This window comes from Oncorhynchus masou, chromosome 27 (genome assembly GCF_036934945.1).
Source record: "Oncorhynchus masou masou isolate Uvic2021 chromosome 27, UVic_Omas_1.1, whole genome shotgun sequence".
Taxonomy (NCBI): Eukaryota; Metazoa; Chordata; class Actinopteri; order Salmoniformes; family Salmonidae; genus Oncorhynchus; species Oncorhynchus masou.
The window spans coordinates 19,787,293-19,802,301 of record NC_088238.1 but is presented as its reverse complement, the minus strand read 5'-3'; the positions used below and the strand labels follow the sequence as shown (position 1 = coordinate 19,802,301).

Sequence of the window (15,009 nt, the reverse complement as noted above, 5' to 3'; positions counted from 1 at the left end):
TGGATATGGAGTGTGTGTGTGTTCTCCAGTCAGTCATCTCCAGTCAGTCATGGATATGGAGTGTGTGTGTGTTCTCCAGTCAGTCATGGATATGTGTGTGTGTTCTCCAGTCAGTCATGGATATGGAGTGTGTGTGTGTGTGTGTTCTCCAGTCAGTCATGTATGGAGTGTGTGTGTGTGTGTTCTCCAGTCAGTCATGGATATGGAGTGGTGTGTGTGTGTGTGTGTTCTCCAGTCAGTCATGGATATGGAGTGTGTGTGTGTTCTCCAGTCAGTCATGGATATGGAGTGTGTGTGTGTGTGTGTTTCTCCAGTCAGTCATGGATATGGAGTGTGTGTGTGTGTGTTCTCCAGTCAGTCATGGATATGGAGTGTGTGTGTGTGTGTTCTCCAGTCAGTCATGGATATGGAGTGTGTGTGTGTGTGTTCTCCAGTCAGTCATGGATATGGAGTCAGTGTGTGTGTGTGTGTTCTCCAGTCAGTCATGGATATGGAGTGTGTGTGTGTGTGTGTCTCCAGTCAGTCATGGATATGGAGTGTGTGTGTGTGTGTTCTCCAGTCAGTCATGGATATGGAGTCAGTCATGGATATGGTGTGTGTGTGTGTTCTCCAGTCAGTCATGGATATGGAGTGTGTGTGTGTGTGTGTGTTCTCCAGTCAGTCATGGATATGGAGAGTGTGTGTGTTGTGTTCTCCAGTCAGTCATGGATATGGAGAGTGTGTGTGTGTGTGTTCTCCAGTCAGTCATGGATATGGAGTGTGTGTGTGTGTGTGTGTGCTCCAGTCAGTCATGGATATGGAGTGTGTGTGTGTGTTCTCCAGTCAGTCATGGATATGGAGAGTGTGTGTGTGTGTGTTCTCCAGTCAGTCATGGATATGGAGAGTGTGTGTGTGTGTTCTCCAGTCAGTCATGGATATGGAGTGTGTGTGTGTGTTCTCCAGTCAGTCATGGATATGGAGTGTGTGTGTGTGTGTGTGTGTGTTCTCCAGTCAGTCATGGATATGGAGTGTGTGTGTGTGTTCTCCAGTCAGTCATGGATATGGAGTGTGTGTGCTCCAGTCAGTCATGGATATGGAGTGTGTGTGTGTGTGTATCTCCAGTCAGTCATGGATATGGAGTGTGTGTGTGTGTGTGTTTCTCCAGTCAGTCATGGATATGGAGTCAGTCATGTATGTGTGTGTGTTCTCCAGTCAGTCATGGATATGGAGTGTGTGTGTCTCCAGTCAGTCATGGATATGGAGTGTGTGTGTGTTCTCCAGTCAGTCATGGATATGGAGTGAGTGTGTGTGTGTTCTCCAGTCAGTCATGGATATGGAGTGTGTGTGTGTGTGTGTTCTCCAGTCAGTCATGGATATGGAGTGTGTGTGTGTGTGTGTTCTCCAGTCAGTCATGGATATGGAGAGTCTCCAGTCAGTCATGGATATGGAGTCAGTGTGTGTGTGTTCTCCAGTCAGTCATGGATATGGAGAGTGTGTGTGTGTTCTCCAGTCAGTCATGGATATGGAGAGTGTGTGTGTGTCAGTCATGGATATGGAGTGTGTGTGTGTGTGTGTGTGTGTGTTCTCCAGTCAGTCATGGATATGGAGAGTGTGTGTGTGTGTTCTCCAGTCAGTCATGGATATGGAGAGTGTGTGTGTGTGTGTGTGTCTCCAGTCAGTCATGGATATGGAGAGTGTGTGTGTTCTCCAGTCAGTCATGGATATGGTGTGTGTGTGTTCTCCAGTCAGTCATGGATATGGAGTGTGTGTGTGTGTTCTCCAGTCAGTCATGGATATGGAGTGTGTGTGTGTGTGTTCTCCAGTCAGTCATGGATATGGAGAGTGTGTGTGTGTGTGTTCTCCAGTCAGTCATGGATATGGAGTGTGTGTGTGTGTGTTTCTCCAGTCAGTCATGGATATGGAGAGTGTGTGTGTGTGTTCTCCAGTCAGTCATGGATATGGAGTGTGTGTGTGTGTGTGTTCTCCAGTCAGTCATGGATATGGAGTGTGTGTGTGTGTGTGTTCTCCAGTCAGTCATGGATATGGAGTGTGTGTGTGTGTGTCTCCAGTCAGTCATGGATATGGAGTGTGTGTGTCTCCAGTCAGTCATGGATATGGAGTGTGTGTGTGTTCTCTCAGTCAGTCATGGATATGGAGTGTGTGTGTGTTCTCCAGTCAGTCATGGATATGGAGTGTGTGTGTGTGTCTCCAGTCAGTCATGGATATGGAGTGTGTGTGTGTGTGTCATGGATATGGAGTGTGTGTGTGTGTGTGTGTGTTCTCCAGTCAGTCATGGATATGGAGTGTGTGTGTGTGTGTCTCCAGTCAGTCATGGATATGGAGTGTGTGTGTGTTCTCCAGTCAGTCATGGATATGGAGTGTGGATATGGAGTGTGTGTGTGTGTGTTCTCCAGTCAGTCATGGATATGGAGTGTGTGTGTTCTCCAGTGTCATGGATATGGTGTGTGTGTGTGTTCTCAGTCAGTCATGGATATGGAGTGTGTGTGTGTCTCCAGTCAGTCATGGATATGGAGTGTGTGTGTGTGTCTCCAGTCAGTCATGGATATGATGTGTCATGTGTGTTGTGTGTGTGTGTGTGTGTTCTCCAGTCAGTCATGGATATGGAGTGTGTGTGTGTCAGTCATGTATGGAGTGTGTGTGTGTGTTCTCCAGTCAGTCATGGATATGGAGTGTGTGTGTGTGTGTTCTCCAGTCAGTCATGGATATGGAGTGTGTGTGTGTGTGTGTGTGTTCTCCAGTCAGTCATGGATATGGAGTGTGTGTGTGTGTTCTCCAGTCAGTCATGGATATGGTGTGTGTTCTCCAGTGTCATGGATATGTGTGTGTGTGTGTTTCTCCAGTCAGTCATGGATATGGAGTGTGTGTGTGTGTTCTCCAGTCAGTCATGGATATGGAGTGTGTGTGTGTGTGTCAGTGGATATGGAGTGTGTGTGTGTTCTCCAGTCAGTCATGGATATGGAGTGAGTCATGGATATGGAGTGTGTGTGTGTGTTCTCCAGTCAGTCATGGATATGGAGTGTGTGTGTTCTCCAGTCAGTCATGGATATGGTGTGTGTGTGTTCTCCAGTCAGTCATGGATATGGAGTGTGTGTGTTCTCCAGTCAGTCATGGATATGGAGTGTGTGTGTGTGTTCTCCAGTCAGTCATGGATATGGAGTGTGTGTGTGTGTTCTCTAGTCAGTCATGGATATGGAGTGTGTGTGTGTGTGTGTGTGTGTGTGTTCTCCAGTCAGTCATGGATATGGAGTGTGTGTGTGTGTGTGTGTCAGTCATGTATGTGTTCTCCAGTCAGTCATGGATATGGAGTGTGTGTGTGTGTGTGTGTGTTCTCCAGTAGTGGATATGGTGTGTGTGTGTCTCCAGTCAGTCATGGATATGGAGTGTGTGTGTGTTCTCCAGTCAGTCATGGATATGGAGTGTGTGTGTGTGTGTCTCCAGTCAGTCATGGATATGGAGTGTGTGTGTTCTCCATGTCATGGGATATGGAGTGTGTGTGTTCTCCAGTCAGTCATGGTGTGTGTTGTCCAGTCAGTCATGGATATGGAGTGTGTGTGTCATAATGAGTATTAATGTTTGTCTTTTGTATTTAATAATCTATGTAGAATGTGTTTATCTCCAGTCCAAGGACTGTAACGTGGTGGCCTCTAAGCTGATCCTGATCCTAGATGACCTGCTGTGGGTGCTGACTGACTCCCAGCTCAAAGCCATGGTCCAGTACGCCAAGTCACTCAGCGAGGCCATGGACAAGTCTGCTCAGCAGAGGAAGAGCATGGCCACCGAGGACCAGGTACACACGTATGCAGGCGCACGTAGGCAGGGAATCACACTCACTCACGGAGGCAGGTAGACACACGTGCGCACACAGGCCAGGAAACGCACACACATATACACGCACCTACTTAACTGAAGCAGCTAGCTAGCTATGTGCTCAGTCACTCCTCTGTCAGACAGACCTACAGTGGAGAAATGATTTGCCCCAGTCGTGTACCCTTCTGTCCACACTTAGATTTTGGCATCTACTCTTTCTCCCCCCCCCCCCATCTCTCGCCCGCTCTGTTATGGTCTGGTAATTAGTCCTTGTGCTCCAGGAAAGGATGTTTGGTTCTTTCTGTGCGGTCGCTCTGCCATATGGCCTCTCACTCCCTATCGCTGCGCTCTTTCTCGCTGCGCTCTCGCTCGCTTATTTATGTACTGGCTCAAACTGGGCTTTGAGCATTCTGACCTACATGTGGCAGGCTATGCCATCTGCTGGTGAGAATGAGCACTGCACACTCCTTCGCTCATAAAAATCTTATTCATTTGTGTCTGTGCCAAGTACAACAGGTGTAGACTTTATTGTGAAATGCTTTCTTACAAGTCCTTAACCAACAATATAGCTCATGAAATAGTTAAGAAAACATTTACTTTTATTTTTTACTTTTGTGTATTTTTCAACACAATAAAATATCAATGCGATGCTACAGGTTAGTGTAAAAACAAAGGTGTCATCTATGTAAAAAGTCCATGTGGCCATTTGATTAGATGTTCAGGAGTCTTATGGCTTGGTGGTAGAAGCTGTTTAGGAGCCTTTTGGTCCTAGACTTAGTGCTGCTGTACCGCTTGCCATGCTGTTGCAGAGAGAACAGTCTATGACTTAGGTGAATGGAGTCTTTGACCATTTTTTTGGCCTTCCTCTGACACCATCGAGTGGAATACTGCATTAGCATCGAATAGCCCCTGCGAAATGCTACTTCTCAGGGAAGTTGGGAACCAATATACACAGACATTTGGGAAAGCGAACGGGTTGTTTTTTCAAACAGAAGTTTGCACCCTGTAGCACAAACTCCCAGCTGCCCACTGCACTGAGGCTAGGAAACACTGTCACCACTGATAAATCCATGAAATTTGAGAATTTCAGGAAGCTTTTTTCTACGGCTGGCCATGCTTCCACCTGGCTACCCCTACCCCGGGCAACAGCCCTCCACCCCTCACAGCAACTTGTCCAAGCCTCCCCGATTTCTCCTTCACCCAAATCCAGAGAGCTGATGTTCTGAAAGAGTTGCAAAATCTGGACCCCGACAGATCAGCCGGGCTAGAGAATCTGGACCATCTCTTTCTAAAATGATCTGCTGCAATTGTTGCAACCACTATTACTAGCCTGTTCAAACCTCTTTCGTATCGTCTGAGATCCCCAAAGATTGGTAAGATGCTGCGGTTATACCTTGCCTTTCGAAGGTCTTCGAAAGCCTAGTTAAGAAACAGATCACTGACCATTTCAAATCCCACCATACCTTCTCCGCTATGCAACCTGGTTTCCGAGTTGGTCATGGGTGCACCTCAGCCACGCTCAAAGTCTTAAACTATATAACCGCCATCGATAAGAGAAAATACTGTGCAGCCGTATTCAATCACCACATTCTTATCGGCAGACTCAACAACCTTGGTTTCTCAAATGACTGCCTCGCCTGGTTCACCAACTACTTCGCAGACAGAGTTCAGTGTGTGAAATCGGAGAGCCTGTTGTCCTGACCTCTGGCAGTCTCTATGGGGGTACCACAGGGATCAATTATCTGGCTGACTCTTTTCTCTGAATACATCAATGATGTCGCTCTTGCTGCTGGTGATTCTCTGATCCACCTCTACACAGACTACACCATTCTGTATACTTGTGGCCCTTCTCTGGACACTGTGTTAACTAACCTCCAGACGAGCTTCAATGCCATACAACTCTCTTTCCGTGGCCTCCAATTGCTCTTAAATACAAGTAAAACTAAATGCATGCTCTTCAACCGATCGCTTCCCGCCTGTCCAGCATCACTACTCTAGACAGTTCTGACTTAGAATATGTGGACAACTACAAATACCTAGATGTCTGGTTACACTGTAAACTATCCTTCCAGACTCACATTAAGCATCTCCAATCCAAAATTAAATCTAGAATCGGCTTCCTATTTCGCAGCAAAGCATCCTTCACTCATGCTGCCAAACATACCCTCGTAAAACTGACCATCCTACCGATCCTCGACTTTGGCGATGTCATTTACAAAATAGCCTCCAACACTCTACTCAAAAATTGGATGCAGTCTATCATAGAGCCATCCGTTTTGTCACCAAAGCCCCATATACAGTGGGGCAAAAATGTATTTAGTCATCCACCAGTTGTGCAAGTTCTCCCACTTAAAAAGATGAGGCCTGTAATTTTCATCATAGGTACACTTCAACTATGACAGACAAAATTAGAAGAAAAAAATCCAGAAAATCACATTGTAGGATTTTTAATGAATTTCTTTGCAAATTATGGTGGAAAATAAGTATTTGGTCACCTACAAACAAGCAAGATTTCTGTCTCTCACAGACCTGTAACTTCTTCTTTAAGAGGCTCCTCTGTCCTCCACTCGTTACCTGTATTAATGACACCTGTTTGAACTTGTTATCAGTATAAAAGCCACCTGTCCACAACCTCAGTCACACTCCAAACTCCACTATGGCCAAGACCAAAGAGCTGTCAAAGGACACCAGAAACAAAATTGTAGACCTGCACCAGGCTGGGAAGACTGAATCTGCAATAGGTAAGCAGCTTGGTTTGAAGAAATCAACTGTGAGAGCAAATATTTGGAAATGGAAGACATACAAGACCACTGATAATCTCCCTCGATCTGGGGCTCCACGCAAGATCTCACCCCGTGAGGTCAAAATGATCACAAGAACGTTGAGCAAAAATCCCAGAACCACACGGGGGGACCTAGTGAATGACCTGCAGAGAGCTGGGACCAAAGTAACAAAGCCTACCATCAGTAACACACTACGCCGCCAGGGACTCAAATCCTGCAGTGCCAGACGTGTCCCCATGCTTAAGCCAGTACATGTCCAGGTCTGTCTGAAGTTTGCTGGAGAGCATTTGGATGATCCAGAAGAAGATTGGGAGAATGTCATATGGTCAGATGAAACCAAAATATAACTTTTTGGTAAAAACTCAACTCGTCGTGTTTGGAGGACAAAGAATGCTGAGATGAATCCAAAGAACACCATACCTACTGTGAAGCATGGGGGTGGAAACATCATGCTTTGGGGCAGTTTTTCTGCAAAAGGACCAGGACGACTGATCCGTGTAAAGGAAAGAATGAATGGGGCCATGTATCGTGAGATTTTGAGTGAAAACATCCTTCCATCAGCAAGGGCATTGAAGATGAAACGTGGCTGGGTCTTTCAGCATGACAATGATCCCAAACACACCACCCGGGCAATGGAGTGGCTTCGTAAGAAGCATTTTAAGGTCCGAGAGTGGCCTAGCCAGTCTCCAGATCTCAACCCCATAGAAAATATTTTGGAGAGAGTTGAAAGTCCGTGTTAAAGGTAAAATAAAATAAATAAATATAGGTATTGGATGGCAGAAAGCTTGGCCCCAGTGATGTATCGGGCCGTACGCACCACCCTCTGTAGCGCCTTGCTGTCGGATGCCAAGCAGTTGCCATACCAGGTGGTGATGCAACCGGGCAGGATGCTCTCGAGGGTGCATCTGTAGAACTTTTTGAGGATCTCGGGACCCATGCCAAATCTATTCAGTCTCCTGAGGGCGGAAGGTGTTGTCATGCCGTCTTCACGATTGTCTTGGTGTGTTTTGACCATGGTAGTTTGTTGTTGATGTGGACACCAAGGAACTTAACTCTCGGCCTGCTCCACTCCAGCCCCATTGATGTGAATGGGGGCGTGTTCGGCCCCCCTTTTCCTGTAGTCCACGATCATCTCCTTTTGTCTTGCTCACATTAAGGGAGAGGTTGTTGTCCTGGCACCACACTGCCAGGTCTCTGACCTCCTCCCAATAGGTTGTCTCATCGTTGTCGGTGATCAGGCCTACCACTCTTGTCAAGAGCAAACTTAATGATGGTGTTGGAGTCATGCTTGGCCATGCATTTGTGTGTGAACAAGGAGTACAGGAGGGGACTAAGCATGCACCACTGAGGGGCCACCCTGTTGAGGATCAGCATGGCAGATGCGTTGTTGCTTACCCTTACCACCTGGGGGGTGACCCGCCAGGAAGTCCAGGTTCCAGAGGTGTTTATTCCCAGGGTCCTTAGCTTAGTGATGAGCTTTGTGGGCACTATGGTGTTGAACGCTGAGCTGTAGTCAATGAACAGCATTTTCACATAGGTGTCCAGGTGGGAAAGGGCAGTGTGGAGTGTGATTTAGATTTAGCCATCTGCGTAGCTGTTGGGGCGGTATGCAAATTGGAGTGGGTCTAGGGTTTCCGGGATGCTGTTGTTGTGAGCCCATGACCAGCCTTTCAAAGCACTTCATGGCTACCGACGTGAGTGCTTCAAGGCGGTAGTCATTTAGGCAGGTTACCTTCACTTTCTTGGGCACAGGGAATATGGTGGTCCGCTTGAAACATGTAGGTATTACTTACTCGGTCAGGGAGAGGTTGAAAATGTCAGTGAAGACACTTGCCAGTTGGTCAGCGCATTCTCGGAGTATTCGTCCTGGTAATCCGTCTGGCCTCGCAGCCTTGTGAATGTTGACCTGTTTAAAGGTCCTGTTTACATTGGCTACAGAGAGCGTGATCACACAGTTGTCTGGAATTGCTGGTGCGCTCATGCATGCTTAGGTGTTGCTTGCTTCGAAGCGAGCATAGAAGGTATTTAGCTTGTCTGGTAGGCTTGCGTCACTGGGCAGCTCTCGGTGGTGCTTCCCTTTTGTAGTCTGTAATAGTTTGCAAGCCCTGCCATATCTGACAAGCGCCAGAGCCCCGGTGTAATAGGATTCAATCTTATTCCTGTATTGACGCTTTGCCTTTTTGATGGTTTGTCTGAGGGCTTTGTCGGATTTCTTCTAAGCATCCGGATTAGTTTCCCGGTGCAGATGTTGCCTGTAATCCGTGGCTTCTGGTTGAGATAAGGTCTCGAGTGGAGATCATCCATCTTATTTTCCAGTGATTGCACGTTGGCCAATAGAATGGATGGCAGAGGTGGGCTACCCACTTGCCAACAAATTCTCACAAGGCACCCTGATCTCCTCTCCCTGTATTTCCGTCTGATCTTCATGCGAATGACAGGGATTTGGGCCTGGTCTCGAAAAAGCAGTATATCCTTCGTGTCGGACTCATAAAATAAAATAATCTTTGTCTATTTAGAGGTGAGTAATCCCTGTTCCGATATCCATCAGCTTTTTGGTCATAAGAGATGGTAGCTGCAACATTATGTACAGAACAAGTTACAAACAATGTGGAAAAACCCACACAAGATAGAACAGTTGGTTAGGAGCCCATAAAAATCCCCTACGGTGCCATTATCCCAAGCAACACTAGTTGGATGTACTAATAAAATTGATGTTCACTTAATTTTATTTGTGTCTGTCTGCTTCTCCATATGTCTCTGTGCCGGTGTCTGCATAGTGTCTGTATTTTTTACGGTCTCTGGTCTGTATCCAGGAGTCGTCGGCGCCCCCTTCAGCCCAGCAGGTGCGTAGCCAGCAGGTGTCGTCAGGCACAGCGGCTGACCAGAGCGCCACCATGGCTAATCTGTTCGCTGCCTTCGACGTGTGTGAGACCTCCCACCACCTGCAGATCACACACCTCGACCTGCACATCTGTGACGACATACACGCCAAGGACAGAGGTACACACACACAGACGTATGACCCGTGTACACACACACACAGACGTATGACCCGTGTACACACACACACAGACGTATGACCCGTGTACACACACACACAGACGTATGACCCGTGTACACACACACACAGACGTATGACCCGTGTACACACACACACAGACGTATGACCCGTGTACACGCACACACAGACGTATGACCCGTGTACACGCACACACAGACGTATGACCCGTGTACACGCACACACAGACGTATGACCCGTGTACACGCACACAGACGTATGACCCGTGTACACGCACACACAGACGTATGACCCGTGTACACGCACACACAGACGTATGACCCGTGTACACGCACACACAGACGTATGACCCGTGACACACAGACGTATGACCCGTGTACACGCACACACAGACGTATGACCCGTGTACACGCACACACAGACGTATGACCCGTGTACACGCACACACAGACGTATGACCCGTGTACACGCACACACAGACGTATGACCCGTGTACACGCACACACAGACGCATGACCCGTGTACACGCACACACAGACGCATGACCCGTGTACACGCACACACAGACGCATGACCCGTGTACACGCACACACAGACGCATGACCCGTGTACACGCACACACAGACGCATGACCCGTGTACACGCACACACAGACGCATGACCCGTACACGCACACACAGACGCATGACCCGTGTACACGCACACACAGACGCATGACCCGTGTACACGCACACACAGACGCATGACCCGTGTACACGCACACACAGACGCATGACCCGTGTACACGCACACACAGACGCATGACCCGTGTACACGCACACACAGACGCATGACCCGTACACGCGACGCATGACCCGTGTACAGACGCATGACCCGTGTACACGCACAGACGCATGACCCGTGTACACGCACACAGACGCATGACCCGTGTACACGCACACACACGCATGACCCGTGTACACGCACACACAGACGCATGACCCGTGACCCGTACACGCACACACAGACGCATGACCCGTGTACACGCACACACAGACGCATGACCCGTGTACACGCACACACAGACGCATGACCCGTACACGCACACACAGACGCATGACCCGTGTACACGCACACACAGACGCATGACCCGTGTACACGCACACACAGACGCATGACCCGTGTACACGCACACAGACGCATGACCCGTGTACACGCACACAGACGCATGACCCGTGTACACGCACAGACGCATGACCCGTGTACACGCACACGCATGACCCGTGTACACGCACACGCATGACCCGTGTACACGCACACGCATGACCCGTGTACACGCAGACGCATGACCCGTGTACACGCAGACGCATGACCCGTGTACACGCAGACGCATGACCCGTGTACACGCAGACGCATGACCCGTGTACACGCAGACGCATGACCCGTGTACACGCAGACGCATGACCCGTGTACACGCAGACGCATGACCCGTGTACACGCAGACGCATGACCCGTGTACACGCACACATACAAATGTAAAACACACACATACCTCACACAAACTTCAGACAGATGTTTGACTGACTGGCTGATACCTACACATCAAGTTGGGCTCTGACGCACATTGGACCTTTGCGCATTATCTTCTGCCTCTGCCTTCTTCCTTCCCTCCATGCATCCCTCTCTCCCTCCCAACCCTCTCTCCCTCCCAACCCTCTCTCCCTCCCAACCCTCTCTCCCTCCCAACCCTCTCTCCCTCCCAACCCTCTCTCCCTCCCAACCCTCTCTCCAGTGATCAATAAGAGGATAACTGGTGGGGCCATGCAGCTCTCCTTCAGTCACATTACCCTGGACTACTATCCCTCCCACAGAGCAGGTAGACACCACCACAACCTCTACACAACCACCCTCCAACATTACTACCCCTCCCACAGAGCAGGTGAACACCACCACAACCTCTCCAACATTACTACCCCTCCCACAGAGCAGGTAGACACCACCACAACCTCTACACAACCACCCTCCAACATTACTACCCCTCCCACAGAGCAGGTGAACACCACCACAACCTCCAACATTACAACCCCTCCCACAGAGCAGGTAGACACCACCACAACCTCTCTCCAACATTACTACCCCTCCCACAGAGCAGGTGAACACCACCACAACTTCTACCCAACCTCCCTCCAACTGCCACACAGCTGATGGGAGTAATAGTGATCTTTCTGATCTCTCAACACCACAAAACGTGTCTTTCTGTGTCTGTATACCGTCTCTATTAGTGACAAGAGTAGGTACTTAGACGACGGTTTCTCCCTTGTCTTTTGCTTTCTGTCCTCTCCCCCATTCATCTGTCTCCAGGTGAGAGTTGTCTCCACTGGATGCAGTACAGTGAGGCCACTAAGGCCAGGGAGGGCTGGGCCAGGAGTCTGCTGGAGGAGTTCAAGTCTAACGTGGAGATGTTGAAGACCGCCAAGAGAGACCGGGATGGCCCGGCCAACTGTCACACCTCACCACAGCACGGTAAACAAAAGAGCAGCACAGGCACGCACACACACAGAGTACGGTAAACACTCACACAGACACACCTCCCCTCAATGTGATTGAAACATAGTAATCCAATAAAGGTGTGTGTTGGCGCATCTGTCCTGATTCACTTTTTATTCAACAACTATAAAAATCTGTCCCAGCAGCCCATGAAGAGTGAGGATGGTTAGACAGTTGACATTCAACTGAACTAGAATACACTTGATGTCATCTAGTGGGTAATTTTTAGAAGAGCCCCAAGAGTTGGAATTAAGTGAAGTGTTGGTTTCCTTAGCATCACACTGCCTAGTCACTCTGAGTTCTGTCCTCTCCAGTGTCCAGGTATCCCTCCAGTGTCTCCAGTGTTAGGGACAGTGTGTATGGTCCCGTAGGGCAGGACGAGACAGGAAGAGGAAGAATAGTGGTGGTTAGGAGGCCAGACGACCTACCCCCAGGGTGGGTGCGGGCACGAGCCATGGTACGAGCGAGGGAGAGGGCACGGGGGCGGGCACAGTGCTGCTTCTCATGCCTAGAGCCAGGTACCCCCCTAACCGATGGTGTGCGCACGCGGTGTGCGGTGATACACACCTTTTGAGATGATGTCAGAGTGTGGCAGGTGGTCTGATTGGCTCTGTTTTTCTCTCTCCCCACTGTCTCCTTATTCTCCCTACCATCCTTTCTCTCCCTCCCCCCCTCCTTTCTAGGTAAGATCAGTACTAGTTCTACCAGTATCCTCAGTCCTCCCCAGACCCCCAGAGCGCAGCTCCTGTCCAGCTCCATTGTCCTCAGGATAGCTGACTTCAGCATCTACCAGGTCAGCACACGCACACAGTTGACGTGCTTATCTGATCCACCCACTTCTCGTACTGACCTCATCCCGTGTGTGTGTATCAGGTGTCCACAGCAGACCAGCGTCGCTCCAGCCCTAAGGCCATGATCTCCTGTAATAAGAAGTCCCTGTACCTCCCTCCTGAGATGCCTGCCATCCACGTCGAGTTCACCGAATACTACTTCCCTGACGGAAAGGACTACCCCAGTAAGATTGGTTCCTACTCTCATTCAGTTCCTAGTTTTTGGTTCCTAGACCCTCATCCTACAGGGTATACAGGTTTTACTCCAGCCTAGCGCTAACTCACCTGATTGAACTGTTTGCAGTCTTGACTTGATGTCTATGTGAATCGGGTGTGTTAGTGCTGAGGGAAAGGTGAATGCATTAGTGCGTCTCTTCTCTTCCCCCTCCACTCATTTCTTCCAACCTCTATTCTCTTCCCCACTCTCCTGCAGTCCCTTGCATTGATTATTATATCATCTTCTCTTCCCCACCTCCTGCAGTCCCTTGCATTGATTATTATATCATCTTCTCTTCCCCACCTCCTGCAGTCCCTTGCATTGATTATTATATCATCTTCTCTTCCCCACCTCCTGTAGTCCCTTGCATTGATTATATAATCTTCTCTTCCCCACCTCCTGCAGTCCCTTGCATTGATTATTATATATTCTTCTCTTCCCCACCTCCTGTAGTCCCTTGCATTGATTATTATATCTTCTCTTCCCCACCTCCTGCAGTCCCCTGCCCCAACCTGTATGTGCAGCTGAATGCGCTGCAGCTGGTGCTGGACCCCAGGAGCCTGGTGTGGTGCAACCTGTTTACGCTGGACCTGAGGCAGAGCCTGGAACAGTTCATGGAGCTCTACAAGCTCAACGACGAGGAACAGAAGCCTGACGAGCACATCGACATCAGGGTGGACGGACTAATGCTGAAGGTAGAGGGCAGAAAGGATACACAACCACAGGCTCTGTCATGATGTTATGTCGCTGTTCAAATCACACACTCATATTGACTCCTTGGACACTTTGATTCAGTCAGTTGAGAAATGCAAACACTACCATAGCTGTGAAAAAAGCCCTTAAAGGTCAACACACTCCATTTCAACAGATTGGAAATTACGCTCATTAGTCATCTTGTACACATTGATGACCTCTATGTATATTTTCTAATAATGTGTTTCTCTTCCTCTCTCCCCCACCACAGTTGGTAGTGCCCACGGACAGGGACCCCTCCTATCCCCAGGACCTCCCCCGCTCCGTCTCTGTCCAATGCTCGGAGATGGTGGCCACCAACACCCGCCACCACCCCAACTGCTCCCGCTCCCACCTGGAAGCCCTCCTCCTCTCCTTTCAAGAACAACAGTTCTTCTCCACCTCCTTTTCCTCCTTCCCTCGCTCCTCCACCTCCTTCCCGGTGATCCACCCCGTTTTCCAGCGCCACGCGCATGAGCAGGACACTATGTTGCACAATGTGTATAAAGGGTTGGTGTCGCCCTCGTTGGGCGTGGATGCCCTCAAAACGCCAGCTGCCACAGACTTGTGGGCGGTTCATTTTGCCCAGTTCTGGGTGGACTACGAGGGGACGCGCGGCGGAAAGGGGCGGCCCCAGCCCTTCGTTGATGCCTTCCCCCTCACTCTGTGGGCGTGCCAGCCGGTCAGACATGCCCAGCACCAGGAGCGGCTAATGGGTAAGGCTTCGAGAGGGCAGAGAACGCCCCTTTCTGCAGCTGCAGGCCTGGCCAGGAGCGAGCCTGTGGATACCGTTGGACGTCTGCAGAGGAAGAAGCTTTTGAAGGAGTACTATAGTACTGTTACGGACACCACGGCAACAGAGGCCTCGCTGCCGCCGAGCAACGGGTTTCACAAGCCACTGTCCCTGGACAACATCCCCCCACCTTCCTCATCTTCCTCTTCCAGTAAGGAGGCAGACATGCACATGTTAGTGCACGTACAAAAGCATTTGAGTGCTCAGGTGAGTGATGATTCATATTTTGGAGTGTGTGTACACTAAGTGTACAAAACATTAGGAACATTTTATTTTCCTGGTCAGTCTGATCCCTTATTGAT

The 15,009-nt window shown here is 49.4% G+C and overlaps 1 protein-coding gene across 1 annotated transcript in view; it reads left to right on the top strand.

Annotated features, from left to right (window-relative positions):
* Positions 1-15,009, top strand: part of LOC135515719 (bridge-like lipid transfer protein family member 3B) — a 61,236-nt gene that overhangs the window by 28,731 nt on the left and 17,496 nt on the right. The window contains 8 exon segments of the mRNA XM_064939411.1: positions 3,620-3,787; positions 9,404-9,590; positions 11,381-11,464; positions 11,950-12,111; positions 12,819-12,928; positions 13,009-13,150; positions 13,681-13,877; positions 14,147-14,914. Of these exon segments, the coding sequence (XP_064795483.1) occupies positions 3,620-3,787; positions 9,404-9,590; positions 11,381-11,464; positions 11,950-12,111; positions 12,819-12,928; positions 13,009-13,150; positions 13,681-13,877; positions 14,147-14,914 (1,818 nt within the window).